Here is a 16,804-nt window from a genome sequence, read left to right on the forward strand (position 1 = left end):
TAAACCCTCTCCCCTAAACTCTATTTAAAAATGATAAAAATACAATATTATAATTATACCCTTCACCCTAGTAAGAATGAAGAAGAGACAAAAAATATAAACTAATTATATTAATGACCCTCTAATATATTCATATATTCCAACACTCTTCCTCGAACAATGAACCCAACTTGAAACAAATAACATAAATATAGTAATAAACTCTTCCACGTGTTGTCCCAATGACTAACACGAAGTTAGGCACATACTCTCAAAAGGTAGAAATGGGTGATAAAACATAAGTTGAAACCAACCTCAAATGATTTGAAGTAAAAACTAAATATAACCATAAGATTTGATTTATCTAACAACTTTATGGTTTGTACACATTAGGTCAATTTCTTATAATAGTTTATTATTTAAGTCATTTTTCTAGTAGGAAACAAACATTGAGATTTTTATTTCATTTATTCTCCAATAAAATGATGAATTTTAGTTGATTCATTAGTTTATCTCCATATATTTTTCAACGTAGAAGATGGATTTTGTTCACATTTTGTCTTAAAAAGCACATTTAGCTTAATCTGACCTAATATGTAAGAACCTCTTCTACTCTACTTCACATAAGTTCAAGTAAATCGAATTTAGTTGAATCTGTCTCTTGCATGTTGTGCATAGGTTTGGTAGCTTAGAGAATTAGAATATTTCACATATTTCTCATTCGAAAAAAAAACTTAATTTTTTGGTCATGTACCACAAAAACTCGGGTTATTTATTGATCGAGAGTTTTACCTTTGTAGATCATGACAACGATGGATTACGAAGAATTTTCGTAAATACAACAAGGAGTTTTCTTTTATTCCTTAAATTTTTTTCCTTCTTAGAGATTTATTTAAAATAGTTTAGATATATTATAATTTAGAATTATTTAATTTTTAGATATAAGCTATATAATTTTTTAGAAATATTATTTGATATATATTTATTTAAGTATAACTAAATGTTAATTTTAATATTTATTAAAATTCTTCCAATTATCTCTTTTTATGTTTACAAATATAGTAAGTGTAGAATTCTCTATTCCAAGCCGCCGTCCGTGCCCGATGTAATTGAGGAAGCGCTCTGAATTCACTTTTCCTCCCATTATGCCTAAGCCAATGTATTTCACTTTCATCCGTGATTAAGCCAATGTATTTCACTTTCCTCCGTGATTAGCACTAACGGCTTTGGACTCCTATTACCCACCGAAAGTGAAATACGCTGCGCGTAACTGAAATTGAGGGTACTAAGATTGGAAGGAGAGACCTACAGGTATTAGACTTCTTGTATGTAGAAAATTAAATTCTATAAATTCTGAAACCCTAGCTATTTGTCGTCCTCTTACCACCGCCACTTCCCGCCTTCCCGGAGTTTCCACTCTCTCTCCTGCTGTCGCTCCTCCGCGGGAGACGCTTGTCCGCTGTCGCCCTGTTCGCATGTCAATAATGCCTTCTCTTCCAATCTCCGATGCGTTCTTCTCCGACGAAATCAAAGAGAAGACCAGAAAGTTGAAGAAGGAAAAGGCTGCGGCCAAACCGGTTGCGGATGTCAACTCAAACAAGAAGAAGAAGGACAAGAAGCGCTCCGGAGCCGACTCGGATGCATCAGGGTCAGACCGTGGTTCACCCGAGAAGAAGATGAGCATAAAGAGCAAAAGAAAAGCGTACGAGGAGGAAGAGGAGGAGAAGAGCGAGACGAGCTCCGAATTGGGCGAACCGATAGGTCTTAAGTCGGGAAATACTAGTGTTTTGAAGAAGCAGAGGTTGTCTGTGAAGGACGAGGGAAGTTTAGAAGAGGACGTTACTGCTGTTGATGACAAGGGGAACCCGAATGCGGTATCCAATTTTAGGATCTCAGCGGCTTTAAGAGAGAAACTGAAGTCGAAGGGAATCGAGTCGCTCTTCCCTATCCAGGCAATGACGTTTGATATAGTTCTGGATGGGGCTGACCTGGTTGGACGTGCACGCACGGGTCAGGTAAGTGCTATAGATTTTTTGTTTCAGTAACTAACATTACATGTTCAATTGTTGCTTCTCTCCGTGCTTTAATTGGCTGAAGAACTGTTAACGGCACTATTTAGATAAGCTAGCTGTAGTTCTACTGATGCATCTTTTGCTCATTAAGTTATAGCCTTACGCATATAAGCGGGAATACTTTCTCTCCACTCAGTGGAGACTTAGAATACGTAAAAGGGGGGTGGTGGGGGGGGGGGGGGGGGGGGGGGGTTCTTTCGAGAATTTCGTGAAGGGTTTTGGTTTATGAGACTTTAAGAAGTAAAAGAATAAAAAAAAGGGACTCTTCAAGTAGTTCCAGGCTATACCTTTTGATATAATTCTGGATGGGTCTGACCTGGTTGGACGTGCGCGCACGGGTCAGGTAAGTGGTATAAATTTTTTGTTTCAGTAACTAACATTACACCCCTGCAGGAGAGAGTAAGGGGGAGGCTCTCTCTGTACTTTTCTGTTTAGCGTAGGACGGTACTGCCCTCTCCCTCAACAAAAAAGGAGTGGAGGCTGGCCTCCTCTCATCCCCCTCTGTTACTCTGAGACAGAGGGGGGTTGTCGCTGCCACCCTCACCTTTTCACATGGTGGGTGGAGCCAGCCCCATCACGTTAGTTAGGAGGGTGAGTGCTGAACTGAGCAGGCTCCTCCACTTCTTTGCTTGGCAGGAGTGGAGGCATGCCTTCTCCTTTTCTGTTTAGCAAGAGGGGGAGGGTGGTGCCTACCCTCTCTTGGTATCTTAGGGAGAGGTGCCACCTCCCCCTGGGCCTCCCCCTCTCCCTCACACACAAGGGAGAAGTGGAGGGGAATGGACCCTCTCATTTTGTTAATCTTTTAAAAGACTAAAAAAATATTTAAAAGTGAAATTTTTTTTAAAATAAATTAAAAGTTTTTTAAAAAAAGGTTAATTTTGTCATTGTGATTTTTGTGTTAAATTCTACTAATGGTGTTACCTCAAATGTCTGTTAAGTACAAATTACAAGGTCATGATTGGAAATACCACATCTAAGCAGTTGTATTTGGAAAATAGTCTTAATTTGATGAGTTGTTTGAAACAGGAATTGTGGTAGCTCTGCTAATTTTCAAATGCATTTCTGGTAAAATTAGTTATATCGGTACTGGCAATGCAATCTATACTTTAGTTTTTTTCCTTATATCTATAAATTTTTTACTTTCCTTAGTTTTTGTTTCTAAACAACTATTTATGTTTTACTTTTTTCTCCCTTGTGTTTGGAGGAGTGTGTCATTCCTTGTACCTTGCCTAATGATTAGACATTAACCTAATTTTTTTAGGGTAAAACTTTGGCCTTTATCTTGCCAATTTTGGAGTCTCTAACAAGTGGAAAAGCAAAGGCATCAAGGAAGACAGGATATGGAAGGTCACCAAGTGTCCTGGTTCTTTTACCCACTAGGGAGTTGGCAACTCAGGTATGCTGAAAAAGATATTGAGAATGAACTCAGTCTTTTATTATCTCTTATTGTTTAAGTTAGCAGTTTGTAATTTCGAGAATGAACCCAGTCCTTTTTTATCTGTTATTGTTTAAGTAAGCAGTTTGTAATTTCCCTTTTTTCAGGTGTATGCAGATTTTGAAGTCTATGGTGGTGCTGTTGGTTTAACTTCAACTTGCTTGTATGGTGGTGCCTCTTATAATTCACAAGAGATTGCCCTCAGAAGAGGGGTTGATGTTGTGGTTGGAACTCCTGGGAGGATAAAGGTCCTAAAAATTTGTTGAGTTGGTTATGTAGTTGTTGAATTAGATAATTCGAGTTTCATTTCCTATAAGAATCTGGTGGTATTATAAATGAAACTGCTGGTTGGTTTGATGTTCTGAAATTTTTTGAGCTGGTTATGTAGCAGTTGAACTTGATGTCCTTGAATTTCAGTTACTGTAGACATTTGTTCGACATGTGTGTTAACTTCAAAGCTTTATTGGTGCAGGATCATTTAGAGAGGGGAACTCTTAATTTGGGTTCACTAAAGTTTCGCATTCTTGATGAATCTGATGAGATGCTTAGGATGGGTTTTGTTGAAGATGTTGAACTTATTTTGGGTACCAGAATCTGGATATTGGGATAATTGTTTTTGATTTGCTGATTGAGTTTCACAATTTATGATAATCTCGTAATTTATTTCATGCAGGAAAAGTTGACGACGTAACCAAAGTGCAGACACTTCTTTTCAGTGCCACCTTACCTAGTTGGGTGAAACAGGTCAGTTCCTCTGCAAATAAAATGTTCTTGGTCAGCCTGCTACTAGTTTGGCTAACTGATTAGTGGATTCTAATACCTTCAATCCCCAGTTGCAACAGAGTTACTTAATATTTTTATTTTTATTTCGTTCCTGTATTTTATCAGATTGCGACAAGGTTTCTTAATTCTCAAAAGAAAACCGTAGACCTTGTGGGTAATGAAAAGATGAAGGCAAGTACTAATGTACGGCATATTGCACTTCCATGCTTCTGTTCTGCTAGGACCCAGGTCATTCCTGACATTATTCGTTGTTACAGCAGGTTGGTTGTTTTAGGTAGTCCAGCTTAAAATTCTTTTATAGTCCCATAGCAGGATTTTTTCCTCACATTTGTGTTCTGTTTCTTGGAACTATGTTCACCAGTGGTGGTTGTACTATTATCTTTACCGAAACAAGGAACTCTGCTTCCGAGCTTGCTGACTTATTATCTGGAGCACGCGCATTGCATGGTGATATACAACAATCTCAACGTGAAGTAAGTATTCTAGGGTACAGTCATATTATAATTCCAATATTGTGGAATAACTATAATTCTTTAATTCTGCCTATATATAATTATACAATATCTGTTATAGGCTCATTTTAAATTTAACTGTATCAGGTTACCCTTGCTGGATTCAGATCAGGCAAGTTTTCAATTTTGGTAGCCACAAATGTTGCAGCACGTGGCTTGGACATAAATGATGTTCAGCTGATTATTCAGGTTGGTAATTGTTTGTATTATTTTTGGCATGGTTCAAACAATTAATAACATCTCTAACATGCATATTTCTGGGGAGTCTCAGTGTGAGCCTCCAAAAGATGTTGAAGCTTACATCCATCGTTCTGGACGTACAGGGAGAGCTGGTGAGTTCAAAGTTTATATGTTTCATGTTGTTATTGATAATTTGCTTTGCTTTGATTTATTTATTTATTTTTTGGTGCCATTGTTTTGATTTTGTTGGTTGATGGTCTTTGACTTGTTGGTGTCATTTCAGGAAATAGTGGGGTGGCTGTGCTGCTGTATGATCCCAAAAAGTCATACACTGTAAGTAGAATAGAGAGGGAATCTGGGGTAAAATTTGAGCATGTGTCAGCCCCTCAGCCTGCTGATATCGCTAAAGCTGCAGGTTCAGGAGCAGCTGAATCTATATCAAATGTCTCTGATAGGTATTGTCCAGTTACACTTATTTTTATTATTGTTATAGTTCTTGTTATAATTATTCTTAAAAAATTGGTCCGTTGTTGGATCCAGTAAAATCCTCTGAAAATGAATTTGAACACTGCTCCCTGTGATGTATTCTCTAGAACCAGGGCTTGGTTGTCTGCTGTTGTTATTCTTAGTATTATTACTTTTGTTGCTGGTATCATAATAGTCATCATTAATAATTAAAAGTTAGTTTTATATTCATCCAGAAAAAAGGCCTTTTAGATCTTTAATCCATGGATACCTCACTATAAATTTTTTCAAATGCAGTGTTGTTCCAGTATTCATTTCTGCCGCAGAACAACTTATGAACTCCTCTTCCCTCTCCGCTGTGGAATTACTTGCAAAAGCCCTTGCAAAGACAGCTGTAAGTCTTGCATTTCTCTTTGTTCTGAAATGTTATTGTTAGAGATTTTGCTTTGCCCGCTCAATAGTTTATTGTCTGCAGGGTTATACAGAAATAACAAAGCGTTCACTTCTTACATCCTTGGAGAATTATGTGACACTGCTCCTTCAGTCGGGAAGAAACATCTACACACCATCGTATGCTCCATGTCTAACTACATGAATGTCTGCTTGTTCTTAAGCTTGGAGATTCTCAGCAGATGAAATTTGATTGTTGTGTAAACCCTTTTTTGTATTTTCATCAGGTTTGCTTTTAGTGTGTTGAGGAGGTTTATGCCAGAGGAGAAGGTTGAAGGCCTTAAAGGACTTTCTCTTACAGCAGATGGGAAAGGGGCTGTATTTGATGTGCCAACTGAAGATCTTGACTTGTTTCTTGCAGGTGTGGTACTTTTAGACAAACAGCTTTGTTGGTGGTGACTTAACTCGGCACTTTACATTTTCTTCTTAAACTGAGCTGAATTTAGCAAAACTAGTGAGAATTAGGTTGAAATTGACTTGATTTGCCTTATAGGCAGCTACTTGTGATTGATTTATCCTACTTTTTGATATTTCCTACTATGTTGAGAACTTGTTGACCAATGCCATTTCAACCACTGTTCTAAGATTTTGTTTTCCACTCTTATTTTTTTGGAGTAGGAGATTTTTGAGTATGGAGGCCTGCGTGAGAATGTCTCATCAGGGCAATATTTATATCCCTATTCAGAACTTTTAGATTGTTAAAAGTAAACTAGTGAAGAATTAGCCTTTTTTTTTTTTACCATAATCACCGATTATTCTGGATGTTCTTACTTGCAGGTCAGGGCAATGCGGATGATGTCACAATTGAAGTATTGAAGGAGTTGCCTCCTCTACAAGAGAAAGATCAATCAAGGGGAAGATTTGGAGATCAGTTCAGAGGGGGGAATGGGCGAGGAGGTAGATTTGGTGGTGGCCGGGGTGGCTCATTTGATAGAAGAGGAAATAGTGGTGGCGGGAGGTTTTCTGGTGGGAGGGGTAGTGGGTTTTCTGGAGGGAGGGGTAGTGGGTTTTCTGGAGGGAGAGGTAACTCCAGATCAAATCGTGGGCGCTGAGTGCTCAGCTTTTTTTGTCATGTGATTCTTAATTTGGTAAACATCTTGGAAATGAGGTTTGATGCTTCCATCAGGCAGGCTGCTTCAAGTATAATCAATTCACTAAAGAAAAAAGAATGACATTCGAAAAACAATTTTGAGATCTACAGAGGTGGTGCAGATTGGCTTTAACAGATTGAGGATTGAGATGCAGAGTACAAAGTACTGGCTTTGGCAGTTATTAAAGCTTTTATAATCTGATTTATTTGTTTCCTTAATTCATTTAAAACTCAGAGTTGAGTGTTAAATTTTGTAGTTCGGAAGTAATGCGCAAGGCTTGTATTATTTGACAAGTGCACAAGTGTTTTCTTATATTTCTATTTAAGAAAACGGAAAATTTTCCTGATAAACTGTTTCCTACCATGGAGCAAAATTTCTAGTTGTTGAAGTTATTTGCTTGGGTAGCATTAATACAGAATGGTGGACAAACAATTAAACTAAACAAATTTAAATATGGGATACTTGGTGCAAACCAAAACTTGACAGCAATGGGCTAATCTAAATCAAAGTATTGTGGCTTGGCCAAATCTTTTGCAGAGTTGGGTGAGGGTGGAAAGCCTCCTATGAAGTGGAGAGTTAAAGATAGGAAGAGCAAAACGGAGGAGGCTCGATTCAAATTCATCTAGAGGAGTGCTAAAATATAAAAATTTTTCAAAAATGTAATTCCAATAACAATGTACAATATCTAACCAGTAGTATAAAAAACTGAATACCCTTGTTGTTTTCAAGAATAGTCATAGATAACACATTATAGTTTACTACAACAACTTGTCTAAATGTCAACCATGTTAACGAACAAACTAAGAATAACCAAATACTCTTGGCATTTGGTGAGGAGATGAGAGAGCCTAACTTGGGCATCCTGCATTTGGTGAGGAGATGTCGGGCATCCTAAAAGGAAGTTGAACCTTAAGAGTAAATAATGGCATCCAATTTATGAGGCAGCAAGGAGTCAAAACTAAATCTCTTCAAAACTGTTTGGGAACTTGCATGTGAAACAGTAATGCTTGAGCAATTTCCAAAAGAAGCGGTTTTTTTTTATCTCAACTTGTGGAGTGCAAGAGCATATGATATTTCATGCACAATATCATAAGTTGGACACAAATTGGAGAAAATGAACACTCATATATTACTAGCATTATTTGATCAAAACACATTCAAATTGGATTCTAATTTTATTATAGAAATGTTTAAACTGATCAGATACTTAAATCTTTAAACAAAAACTCCAATGGTAACATGACTAAAAGTATCTATAAATGAAACACAATACTTGTTACCAAATTGATTCAACACCTAACATTGGTCTCATACATCAAAATAAATAAGTTGAAAAACTACTCTTATTATATTAAGCAAAAACTAAGTTCGATTGTATTTTTATTATTGTCATGTTTCATAGTCAAAAGGCAACCTGAAAGTGGGGAAGACACACCTTTTTGTTTGGTCATTTGATGAACAATCCTATTGGGGAGGGGGCGGGTGGGTGAATTTGTTTGTTCACTTTGCTACTAATTTCGATTTTTTTTTTTGGATTTATGCGTGTTTACACTTTTAGATAATCTTAACAATTAATATTGATTTCAAATCAAGGAACAATGCACAAGTAACAACAACACATACAACATACAAAGATTTATAGTGATTCCCAACCTAAACTCAAGTTGTTAATCTACTTATAAGGTGTTTGTACCTTAGAGTTAGTTCACTATGTTTTAGAGTCAAAATAACAATCATAACAAATTGTCTAAAAGACTAGTTACAATGTTACCTACACAAGAACTTATGCCACTCAATAGACCATAACAACCGATTTATAATATATACCCTTATATAGATTTGCAACAAGCTTGGCTTTTCTAGCCTTGACCTGTAAAAGGATTTTTCAGCAACACCTGCCTATGTAGGTACTTATAATCAATAACAACTAGGTACACTTATCTAAACTTAAAAAAAAAATTACAACAATATTCGCCTACATAAGGACTTACAACATACATAATAACAAAGAGTGTTTTTTTGCCTATACCCTCAAATGCATTTCAGTGGCCAACTAAGTAACATAGCTGATCCACAAAGGGTTGATCAACATCTAATCCTTAACCACAATGACTTATCTCAATTTAGTTGAGATGGGAGACAATCTTGCCTATACAAGGTTTGACCAAGGATTACTAGGGTTTACTTGCTTTTATAAATGACTCTTAATTAGGCAATTTTTTTCAATACAAGCACAAATAAATCAGTACAACCAGTCTAATGTGCCCAAACTATGTAATTGTAGCTCAATAAGTCCTTAATTGACTTGATTCAAAATTTATACTCGTAATAAATCTTGGATTATATTTTGTCCAATAGGGGGATACAACTTATCAATGTATAAATTGATTTTCAAATATAAACCCACGAGTAATCGAAGATACTAATCACATAGATAAATCACTTACAAATTTTGGAGATCTATCTTAGTTGAATAAAAACCTTGAATATCTTTTTGCAACTCTTCTAAGACACATCATTTGAAGGCATGAGGCATTCAAAGAATTTTTAATTGTTGACCTTTTCTTCTTCTTCAGTCAGTCAAGCATTTTGAATCGGGCTTTGAATGCTTTGTTGAATGGTTCTTCATAGTAATTTTTCTTTGTCATGATTATTCATGTTAATCCAACAATCTCTTGGTTATGCCTTATTTTCATTTTTTCTCTTCTAGCCTCTTTGAAGTTTGGGCGAATAAAACTTGACTAAGAACTTTCTCTCTCCTAGTCGATCAAATGGTCGACTTCACAATATTTGATGGATGGCCTTGCCTTGCTTGTTGTACTGGGTGTCCTTTTGGCCCTTCAAATATTGTCTTGGACAATTTCTTCTTAATGGCCTTCTCTCTTATGCAATCAAACTGATGTTGCTTGACCATTTTGACAATGTGCTATTTGGCTTGAGTTGTTTGTACCCTTTTTACATGAGCCGTTTGGACGTTTCTTGGCCTATCAAAAAGTTGAATCGCCAAAACTTAATTTTTGAGGTTTTTTCTATTAGTTATTCTCATTCAAATCTCATAATTAGTTTCTAAGTGTTATTTATCATCAAATGTAACACAATGGAGATCTTGAGACCCACATTGTCCATTTTCACGAGGACGGATACTCAAAAGAATATAAAAATCTCAAGTACAAATGAGCGTTTATGCATCAATAATTTTTGAAAAATCCCACTAGTTTTATATTTTCAACAATCTTTGCTCCCCTTGAGTTTAATAACCCCACTAAATTTTGAATGAGCGAAATTGGCACAAAAAGTACAAAATCATGTTTTGGCCATACATTCCTTAGATTGGCCAAAGAGAGAGGAGGCTCTAACTATCCAAGGCAACATTCAAATAGCTGGACAATCGATCAATGTAGAAGGAGGCTATCCATTTGGACAACATGAATCCAATTGTTCACCAAGTTATAGGAGAAAATACTCTCGGGTGAGAACTGTTCAAATACTTGAACAACCAATCCAGATAAGGATGAACAAGGAGAACAAAAATTATTGGCATGTTGTCGCGTGTACTGTTCTTCTTTAGTGCCCAGGCTCGGAGCGTTCGCTATGCGGCGGCCTCGACTCGATCGAACTCGCTTATTCCTTTTACAGTTCTATCACGCAGGACACTCACGGAATTTTCTGGGAGCTTCTAGGCTGCCGACCTCTCCTGCGAATGGCTGGACATCATCGTTTCGGCTTTACTTTCATCCTTTAGTTTCTCAATGCCTGTAAAGTCATCTCAAATGAAGATGTCCCCTTCATTGTTGGACGGGCTTTTTCATTTTTCTCTTTCCCTCTAGGCCCCAGCTTATGCGTTCGAGCTTGGGTTTAGTCTTTTTCGTGTAGAGCGTTTCTTTCTTCAGACATAGATCATAATAAGGTGGACTAGCCGATTACAGCCACCCGAGCTTCTTTCTGCGCGTAATTTTTGATTTCTTTGTGTAAGGTGAGTTGGTGATTTTCATCCCTATAATGGGTTACTACGGAAGGGCAAAGCTAGCTCTCAATGCGTTCAACTCTTTTACTTCCAAGATTTTTACCGGTGCCGCCAAGCATTCCAGTAGGGGGCCAGGTAATACGGGTCAGACAGTTAATTCTTGTTCGCAATTTAGTGAATTTCGATCTTTTGGTGGAATACTTTCTCGAAAGAAATTCGGAAACGGGTTTTCTTCTCATTTGTTTTCTCCCCCAAAGACTAATCGTTTCTCAACATCTCGGAGTTGTGACGGTAGGAGATTCTATTACATTGATCGATACAATGTGCAACATTTCCGTCCGCGTGGCCCGGACAAATGGTTCCAAAACCCACGGGTGGTGATTGCTGTTGTATTGGTGAGCTCTGGTATCGTTATCACTGTGTATGTTGGGAACTTGGAGACAGTTCCTTACACCAAACGTACCCATTTTGTCCTATTGTCAAAGAACGTAGAAAGACAAATAGGTGAAGCGCAATTTGAACAAATAAAGAAAAGTTATAAAGGGAAACTCTTGCCAGCGATACACCCGGAGAGTGTCAGGGTGAGAATGATTGCTAAAGACATCATAGATGCTTTGAAGAGGGGGATTAAGCACCAGCAAGGATGGAGCGATTTGGAGTATGGCACTGAAAGTTGGGGAATGCCCAGTACTACACATGGTGGGACTCAGAGTGTTGCCGCAGCGTTGAGTGAGGAGGGGAAGTTGGAAACACAGTGGAGTAGGGCAGATGAGATCCTTGATGACGATTGGGTTCAAAAAAGCCGAAAGAAAGGCCAAGAGCGTGGATCTCAGCCCATGACTCAACACTTAGACGGCCTGAACTGGGAGGTGCTGGTGGTGAATGAACCTGTGGTCAATGCCTTTTGTCTTCCAGGTGGTAAGATTGTGGTCTTCACAGGTCTGCTTGATCACTTCAGATCAGATGTGGAGGTAGCTACAATTTTAGGCCATGAGGTAAGAACCTTCATGTGGATCTTGACCTCCTCTCTATATAAGGAAAACTCTTTCTTAATATTGTTTTTCTTGTAATGTTTAGATTGGACATTGTATAGCACGGCATGCAGCAGAAGGGATCACAAAGAACATGTGGTTTGCAATTATACAGCTGGTTCTTCTCCAATTTGTAACAATGCCAGATCTTGTCAATGCAATGTCATATCTTCTTCTACGGCTTCCCTTCTCTCGCAGGTACTTTGTATGTCTAAAGCATTTTGAATTGAATATATAACTCAATTTGCATCTCTTTCAGTTTGGACATAGTGCAAAGGATTTATCTGAAGTTTGGTTAACTGTAATCTTTTTCAGTTTCTTAAACTTATTTTGTGATAGTAAGCATTTATTCTACCGCAATTTGAATAAACCAAGGGGAGTGCTTGTCCACTACATTGTGCTCAAAGACATCTTCAGATTAGGATTTGCTGCTTCATATGCCTCAAAGAGTGTATTGCCAAATGATAAACTAGAGTACTTTCTTGCCATTAACACTGTCTGTTTAAAGCCAGTATATTTTCTTCTCAATACTGTCATTTTCAAGGTAAGAAGATAGGTAGATTGAAGGTAGTTAGTTTAACAAGGAAACTAGCAGATCTTCCCCTCATTGGTTTTCATGCTAAATCTTGCCCTGTTGAAGTTGAGAGGAGATTTACATGCTAGCAATTTGTTTGAATTTGGGAAAACAGATATTTGTTCTTCCCACTGTATGATAAAAGGGTTTGATTTTATAGTTTCTCTGTGAAGCAGGGTGAAAATAGAGGAGTCAAATGTGTTGTTTGTATTCCAGAATGAAGGAAGCCTGTATCTTAGTCCTTCAAGAAGTCTTGCATATATGTAAATGTTTCGGGCAGTAAGAATGGCAGAACCAAAGTTGATGTGTAGCAGTTGAAAACCAAGTACATAGTTTCTTCCTAAATTGGCTAAGCAAATAGCTACGACAGAAAAAAAGAAAGAAAAAGGACTCATTCCAGGAGTTCCTTTCATATAAGAATTCTATGAGCAATCTCTAAGTGTATTTTGCGTGGATTCTCCATAAATTGGCTAAAAACTCCTACAAACGATACGTCTGACCTTGTAATTAGGACATAAACAACTTACCCACTAGGCTCTTGTATTGTGTCCTATCCTTAAGTTTTAGACTCTAGTTCTCATGAACTAATAGCAACTTCCATGGTTGTATCCTCTGGCCGAACACCCAATAGACTATACCCCTTTAGCCTATCTAAGACATACTTTCTTTGAGAAAGAATAATACCTTGTCAGCTTCGAGCTTCTTTAATACCAAGAAAGTACTCCAATTATCCCAAGTCCTTTGTTTAAAAGTGTTTTGCCAAATACTCCTTTACTTCTTGGACCCCTTTAGGATCATTCCAAGATAATACAATATCATCCACATATATAACTAGAACAACTACCCGAATTGTCTTCTCAGCACAAACATGGAATGATCATAATGGCTTCTTGAGAAATCAAAATTCATAACCCCCTTGTTGAACTTCTTAAACCATTGCTTGGGACTCTATTTAAGGCCGTAAATGACCTTCTTCAATCTGCACATCTTCTTTGTTTCTCTCTGAACAACATACCCAGGAGCTTGTTCCATATATACTTCTTGCAAACCATCATATAGAAAAATGTTCTTGATATCTAGTTGGTGTAAAGATATTAAAATCTTGGCAGAAGCAAGACGAACAATTGGGGAGAATGTCTCAAACTCATCAATGCTATAGGTCTGGGTATATCATTTGGCAACTAACTGAGATTTGTACAATTCAACAATCTGATCGGCCCTATATTTAATAGTATACGCCCAACGACACACTACTCTACCTAGCTCCATCAAATGAGCCTCAAAGTGTCCATGTTCCCCTAGAAACCAAGGCCTCTATCTCTTCATCCATGGCTTATTTTGACTTATGCAACACTAATGTATTTTGTGTTGTGTGAAGAATAGAAGAAGTAGATGAAGATGATGCAAAAGATTTATATAAAAGTGACAAATAATCAAAGGACACGTATTTTGATACTGGATGAGATACTAGACCTTTTAGCTTTTCTAGATCACCATGGACAGGTCTAAATTAGAAAATTCAGGCTGCACTAATAAAGAAGACTATGGCGGGAGTATAGGAGGGGGCTCTTGTTCATTGTAGCTCATGTGTAGATGGTGCCTCCGAGGCTCATTTGGAGGTAAATTACATCTGTAGTGGCTTTGGAGGCAAGGATGTGGTAGCTGTACTTGAAATATCCATAACAGTTATAGCAAATGGACTGTCTTAATTCGAACTCAATTCAATCGATGGAGACTCATCGGTGGCTACAAAGTAAGGAGTACGCTGAAAAAATGTAACATCATAAAAGATTTAAGTTTTCTTTCTTGTAGGATTGTAGCACTTGTATCCCTTATGATGACTTGAGTAACCCCCAAAAAACATATTTATGGTACAATGGGGAATGTGTTGGTCTTCAAGATCCATTTCACTTGTGTTTGCTCTTGTTGGGAGAGCCCTTAACGTTATGAGTCCATTATTCAGCTAGTTCTATTTCGGAAATAAATTTAGTGCCCATTTGACCAGTGTTAGTCCTTACATTTACTTGACAAACAATCTATATGAATCCGGCCTCCAGGTAAGAGCCTGTCGTACATGAAATCCTATTCCGAACCTTGGGGTTGCTGGTATGAGCTCTATTAATACCTTGGGAGTATGGGCTCTTGTTTTGAGAGAATCAATTCTGTTATGTTCCAAAATACGTGACTACTACTAGATTTTGCTCCTGTTGGAGCGGAATTGGTTTGCATGATCATCACTTCAAGGATATACTCATTCATGTGCATCTCTCTAGGTGGTTACTGTTGTTGAATTTAAGGGGTAACCTTTGCCTTCTAGGATTTGACAACTACGATCTGAGAGATTATTGCCTCTTGTGACTGCCTCAATAGGAATGGCACCTGAGGTCCTTTGATATAGATTTTTGGCCATTGCTTTATAGTGAGGAGCCTTTTCTCATTCTTGGTCCTCCCAGTACCAAGTTCTTGTTACAATTTTTGGCTCATTAACAAGGACTTGCTATTACTTGTAGTGAAACGAATCATTTTATCCATATGAGCTTTATTTCTTAGTTTAGCTCGGAATGATTTGGAGAATATTTCTGATTAGTGAAGTTCATCAATATCTTAAAAGGTATCTATTTTTCATCTCTGGAGATATAGAAGAAAATTTGCACCACTTCCCTCTAGTCTAATTATTTAAATAGCAAACAAATTTTGAAAATATTGGTGCATTAGATGTAGGGATGTCGACTGATTGGGCTATGCAAGGAACTTAACCTGATCAGTTCTAATCGGCTTTCTTTAGATTTGTTACTTGTATTTTATCTCAACTACAAGGATGTTCAATGCTCTGATTTGTCCCTTGGTCACTCTGCTCAAGTCAAATTTGTGGTAGCACTTGCATTACATCCTTGTATATCCTAATTACTTCCTTTTATTGTTAATGATGTCACTTTGTTGAGATTTACATTTTGTACTGATAATAATGTATTAAGAACCTGTTTCATTATTTATCCAGGCTGAACTCTCATAGCAACCGTGAGTACTGTATAAGCAAGTGCTTGAATAACTGCATCTCTTGTAGTCAGTATCCATTATTGGTTATTAATTATTGGTTATATTTCTTCATAGAATGGAAATCGAAGCAGATTACATTGGACTGCTTTTGATGGCTGCAGCAGGCTTTGATCCTCGAGTAGCACCTCTTGTTTATGAGAAATTGGGAAAAGTCACGGGAGAGTCCCATTTGAGAGATTATCTCTCTACTCACCCATCTGGGAAGACAAGAGCAAAGTTGTTGGCGCAAGCCAAAGTAATGGAAGAAGCTCTGAGCATATACACAGATGCTGTGGCTGGTCATGGAGTGGAAGGTTTTCTTTGATTGCAGAGTAGCTTTTTGTTATCTTATGGGAGTTCGTTTATAGTTTTCTACCCACCATTTAGATCAGAAGGAATTTTCTGATTTATTGGAGCAAGATCACAAGCTTTCTGCAGTCGATATGAAAAAAAAGGCAAGCAAGTGTATACAGGTGGTAGACAAACATGTGGCTAATATTGTAAATCTGTTGATGGAATTGCATGTAGTCTTATGTTGTAATTCTGCTGATGTAACTATATGTAGTCTTATCCACATTCTATTACAACGTGATTTTCTTACGATGAGCCAACATCTTACATTTCCATAAGATCAGCCAAAATTTTACGGCTTGATATAAACATGATCTTCTTCACTTGTGTACGTTTCAGGCTTTTTTTTATTTTGGCAAGTTCACAGGGAGATGCATTAGGGAATGTTGGCGCTCTATCTGGAAAAAATTGAAGGGAGCTTACCTGATTTTCTTTCCTTGGAAGCTCTACTATTCTGTGGGAGATGCATTAGGGAATGTTGGCGCTCTATCTGGAAAAAATTGAAGGGAGCTTACCTGATTTTCTTTCCTTGGAAGCTCTACTATTCTGTGTTCTGGAGGGGTATTCTGTATTCTGTGTTCTTTCCTTTGAAAATACAACTTCAGAACATTTTATATGAAGAAAGTCCATTGCAGCCATAAAATTCTTACATGTATTTTAGATCGGTACATACTTATTGGTAGGGGCATTAACAGGGAATATGCCTAAGGCAAATTATAGGGTTCTTAGATTTCATAATTTTCGTCGCACGAGATTGGACAATAAATTTTATATCCTTCAGATTTTTTTCCATAACCAATGAAATTTTCATTGACTGTTTTAAAGTCTAACTTTGTTTCATGTGGATTATAGATTCTAACTTCAACTCGGTAATCCCAAAC

General features: G+C 37.4%; 2 protein-coding genes across 3 annotated transcripts; both read left to right on the forward strand.

The window, feature by feature from the left end:
- Positions 1 to 1,377: 1,377 nt before the first annotated feature.
- On the forward strand, positions 1,378 to 7,296 carry LOC137948224 (DEAD-box ATP-dependent RNA helicase 7-like). Its single transcript, XM_068794231.1, has 14 exons — positions 1,378 to 1,994; positions 3,313 to 3,447; positions 3,594 to 3,734; positions 3,959 to 4,070; positions 4,160 to 4,230; positions 4,375 to 4,529; positions 4,631 to 4,742; positions 4,869 to 4,970; positions 5,053 to 5,113; positions 5,245 to 5,416; positions 5,724 to 5,820; positions 5,902 to 5,996; positions 6,104 to 6,237; positions 6,654 to 7,296. Exons 1-14 carry the CDS (start codon positions 1,455 to 1,457, stop codon positions 6,926 to 6,928), a joined length of 2,202 nt encoding a protein of 733 aa, XP_068650332.1. The 5' UTR covers positions 1,378 to 1,454; the 3' UTR covers positions 6,929 to 7,296.
- Positions 7,297 to 10,538: 3,242 nt separating this feature from the next.
- On the forward strand, positions 10,539 to 16,489 carry LOC137948587 (mitochondrial metalloendopeptidase OMA1). 2 transcript variants are annotated; one of them, XM_068794679.1, is made up of 3 exons: positions 10,539 to 11,926; positions 12,009 to 12,160; positions 16,263 to 16,489. In XM_068794679.1, the coding sequence occupies exons 1-3, from the start codon at positions 10,967 to 10,969 to the stop codon at positions 16,333 to 16,335; spliced, it is 1,185 nt and encodes a 394-aa protein (XP_068650780.1). In that variant the 5' UTR covers positions 10,539 to 10,966; the 3' UTR covers positions 16,336 to 16,489. The 2 variants fall into 2 exon arrangements, with proteins under 2 accessions (XP_068650780.1, XP_068650779.1); XM_068794678.1 differs by lacking the exon at positions 16,263 to 16,489 and adding an exon at positions 15,648 to 16,172.
- The last annotated feature ends 315 nt before the right edge of the window (positions 16,490 to 16,804 follow it).

The sequence above is a fragment of the Aristolochia californica genome, unplaced genomic scaffold (assembly GCF_029961685.1).
Source record: "Aristolochia californica isolate CCGP_79_NKW_82.1479 unplaced genomic scaffold, dmAriCali1.0.hap1 SCAF_13, whole genome shotgun sequence".
Lineage (NCBI taxonomy): Eukaryota > Viridiplantae > Streptophyta > Magnoliopsida > Piperales > Aristolochiaceae > Aristolochia > Aristolochia californica.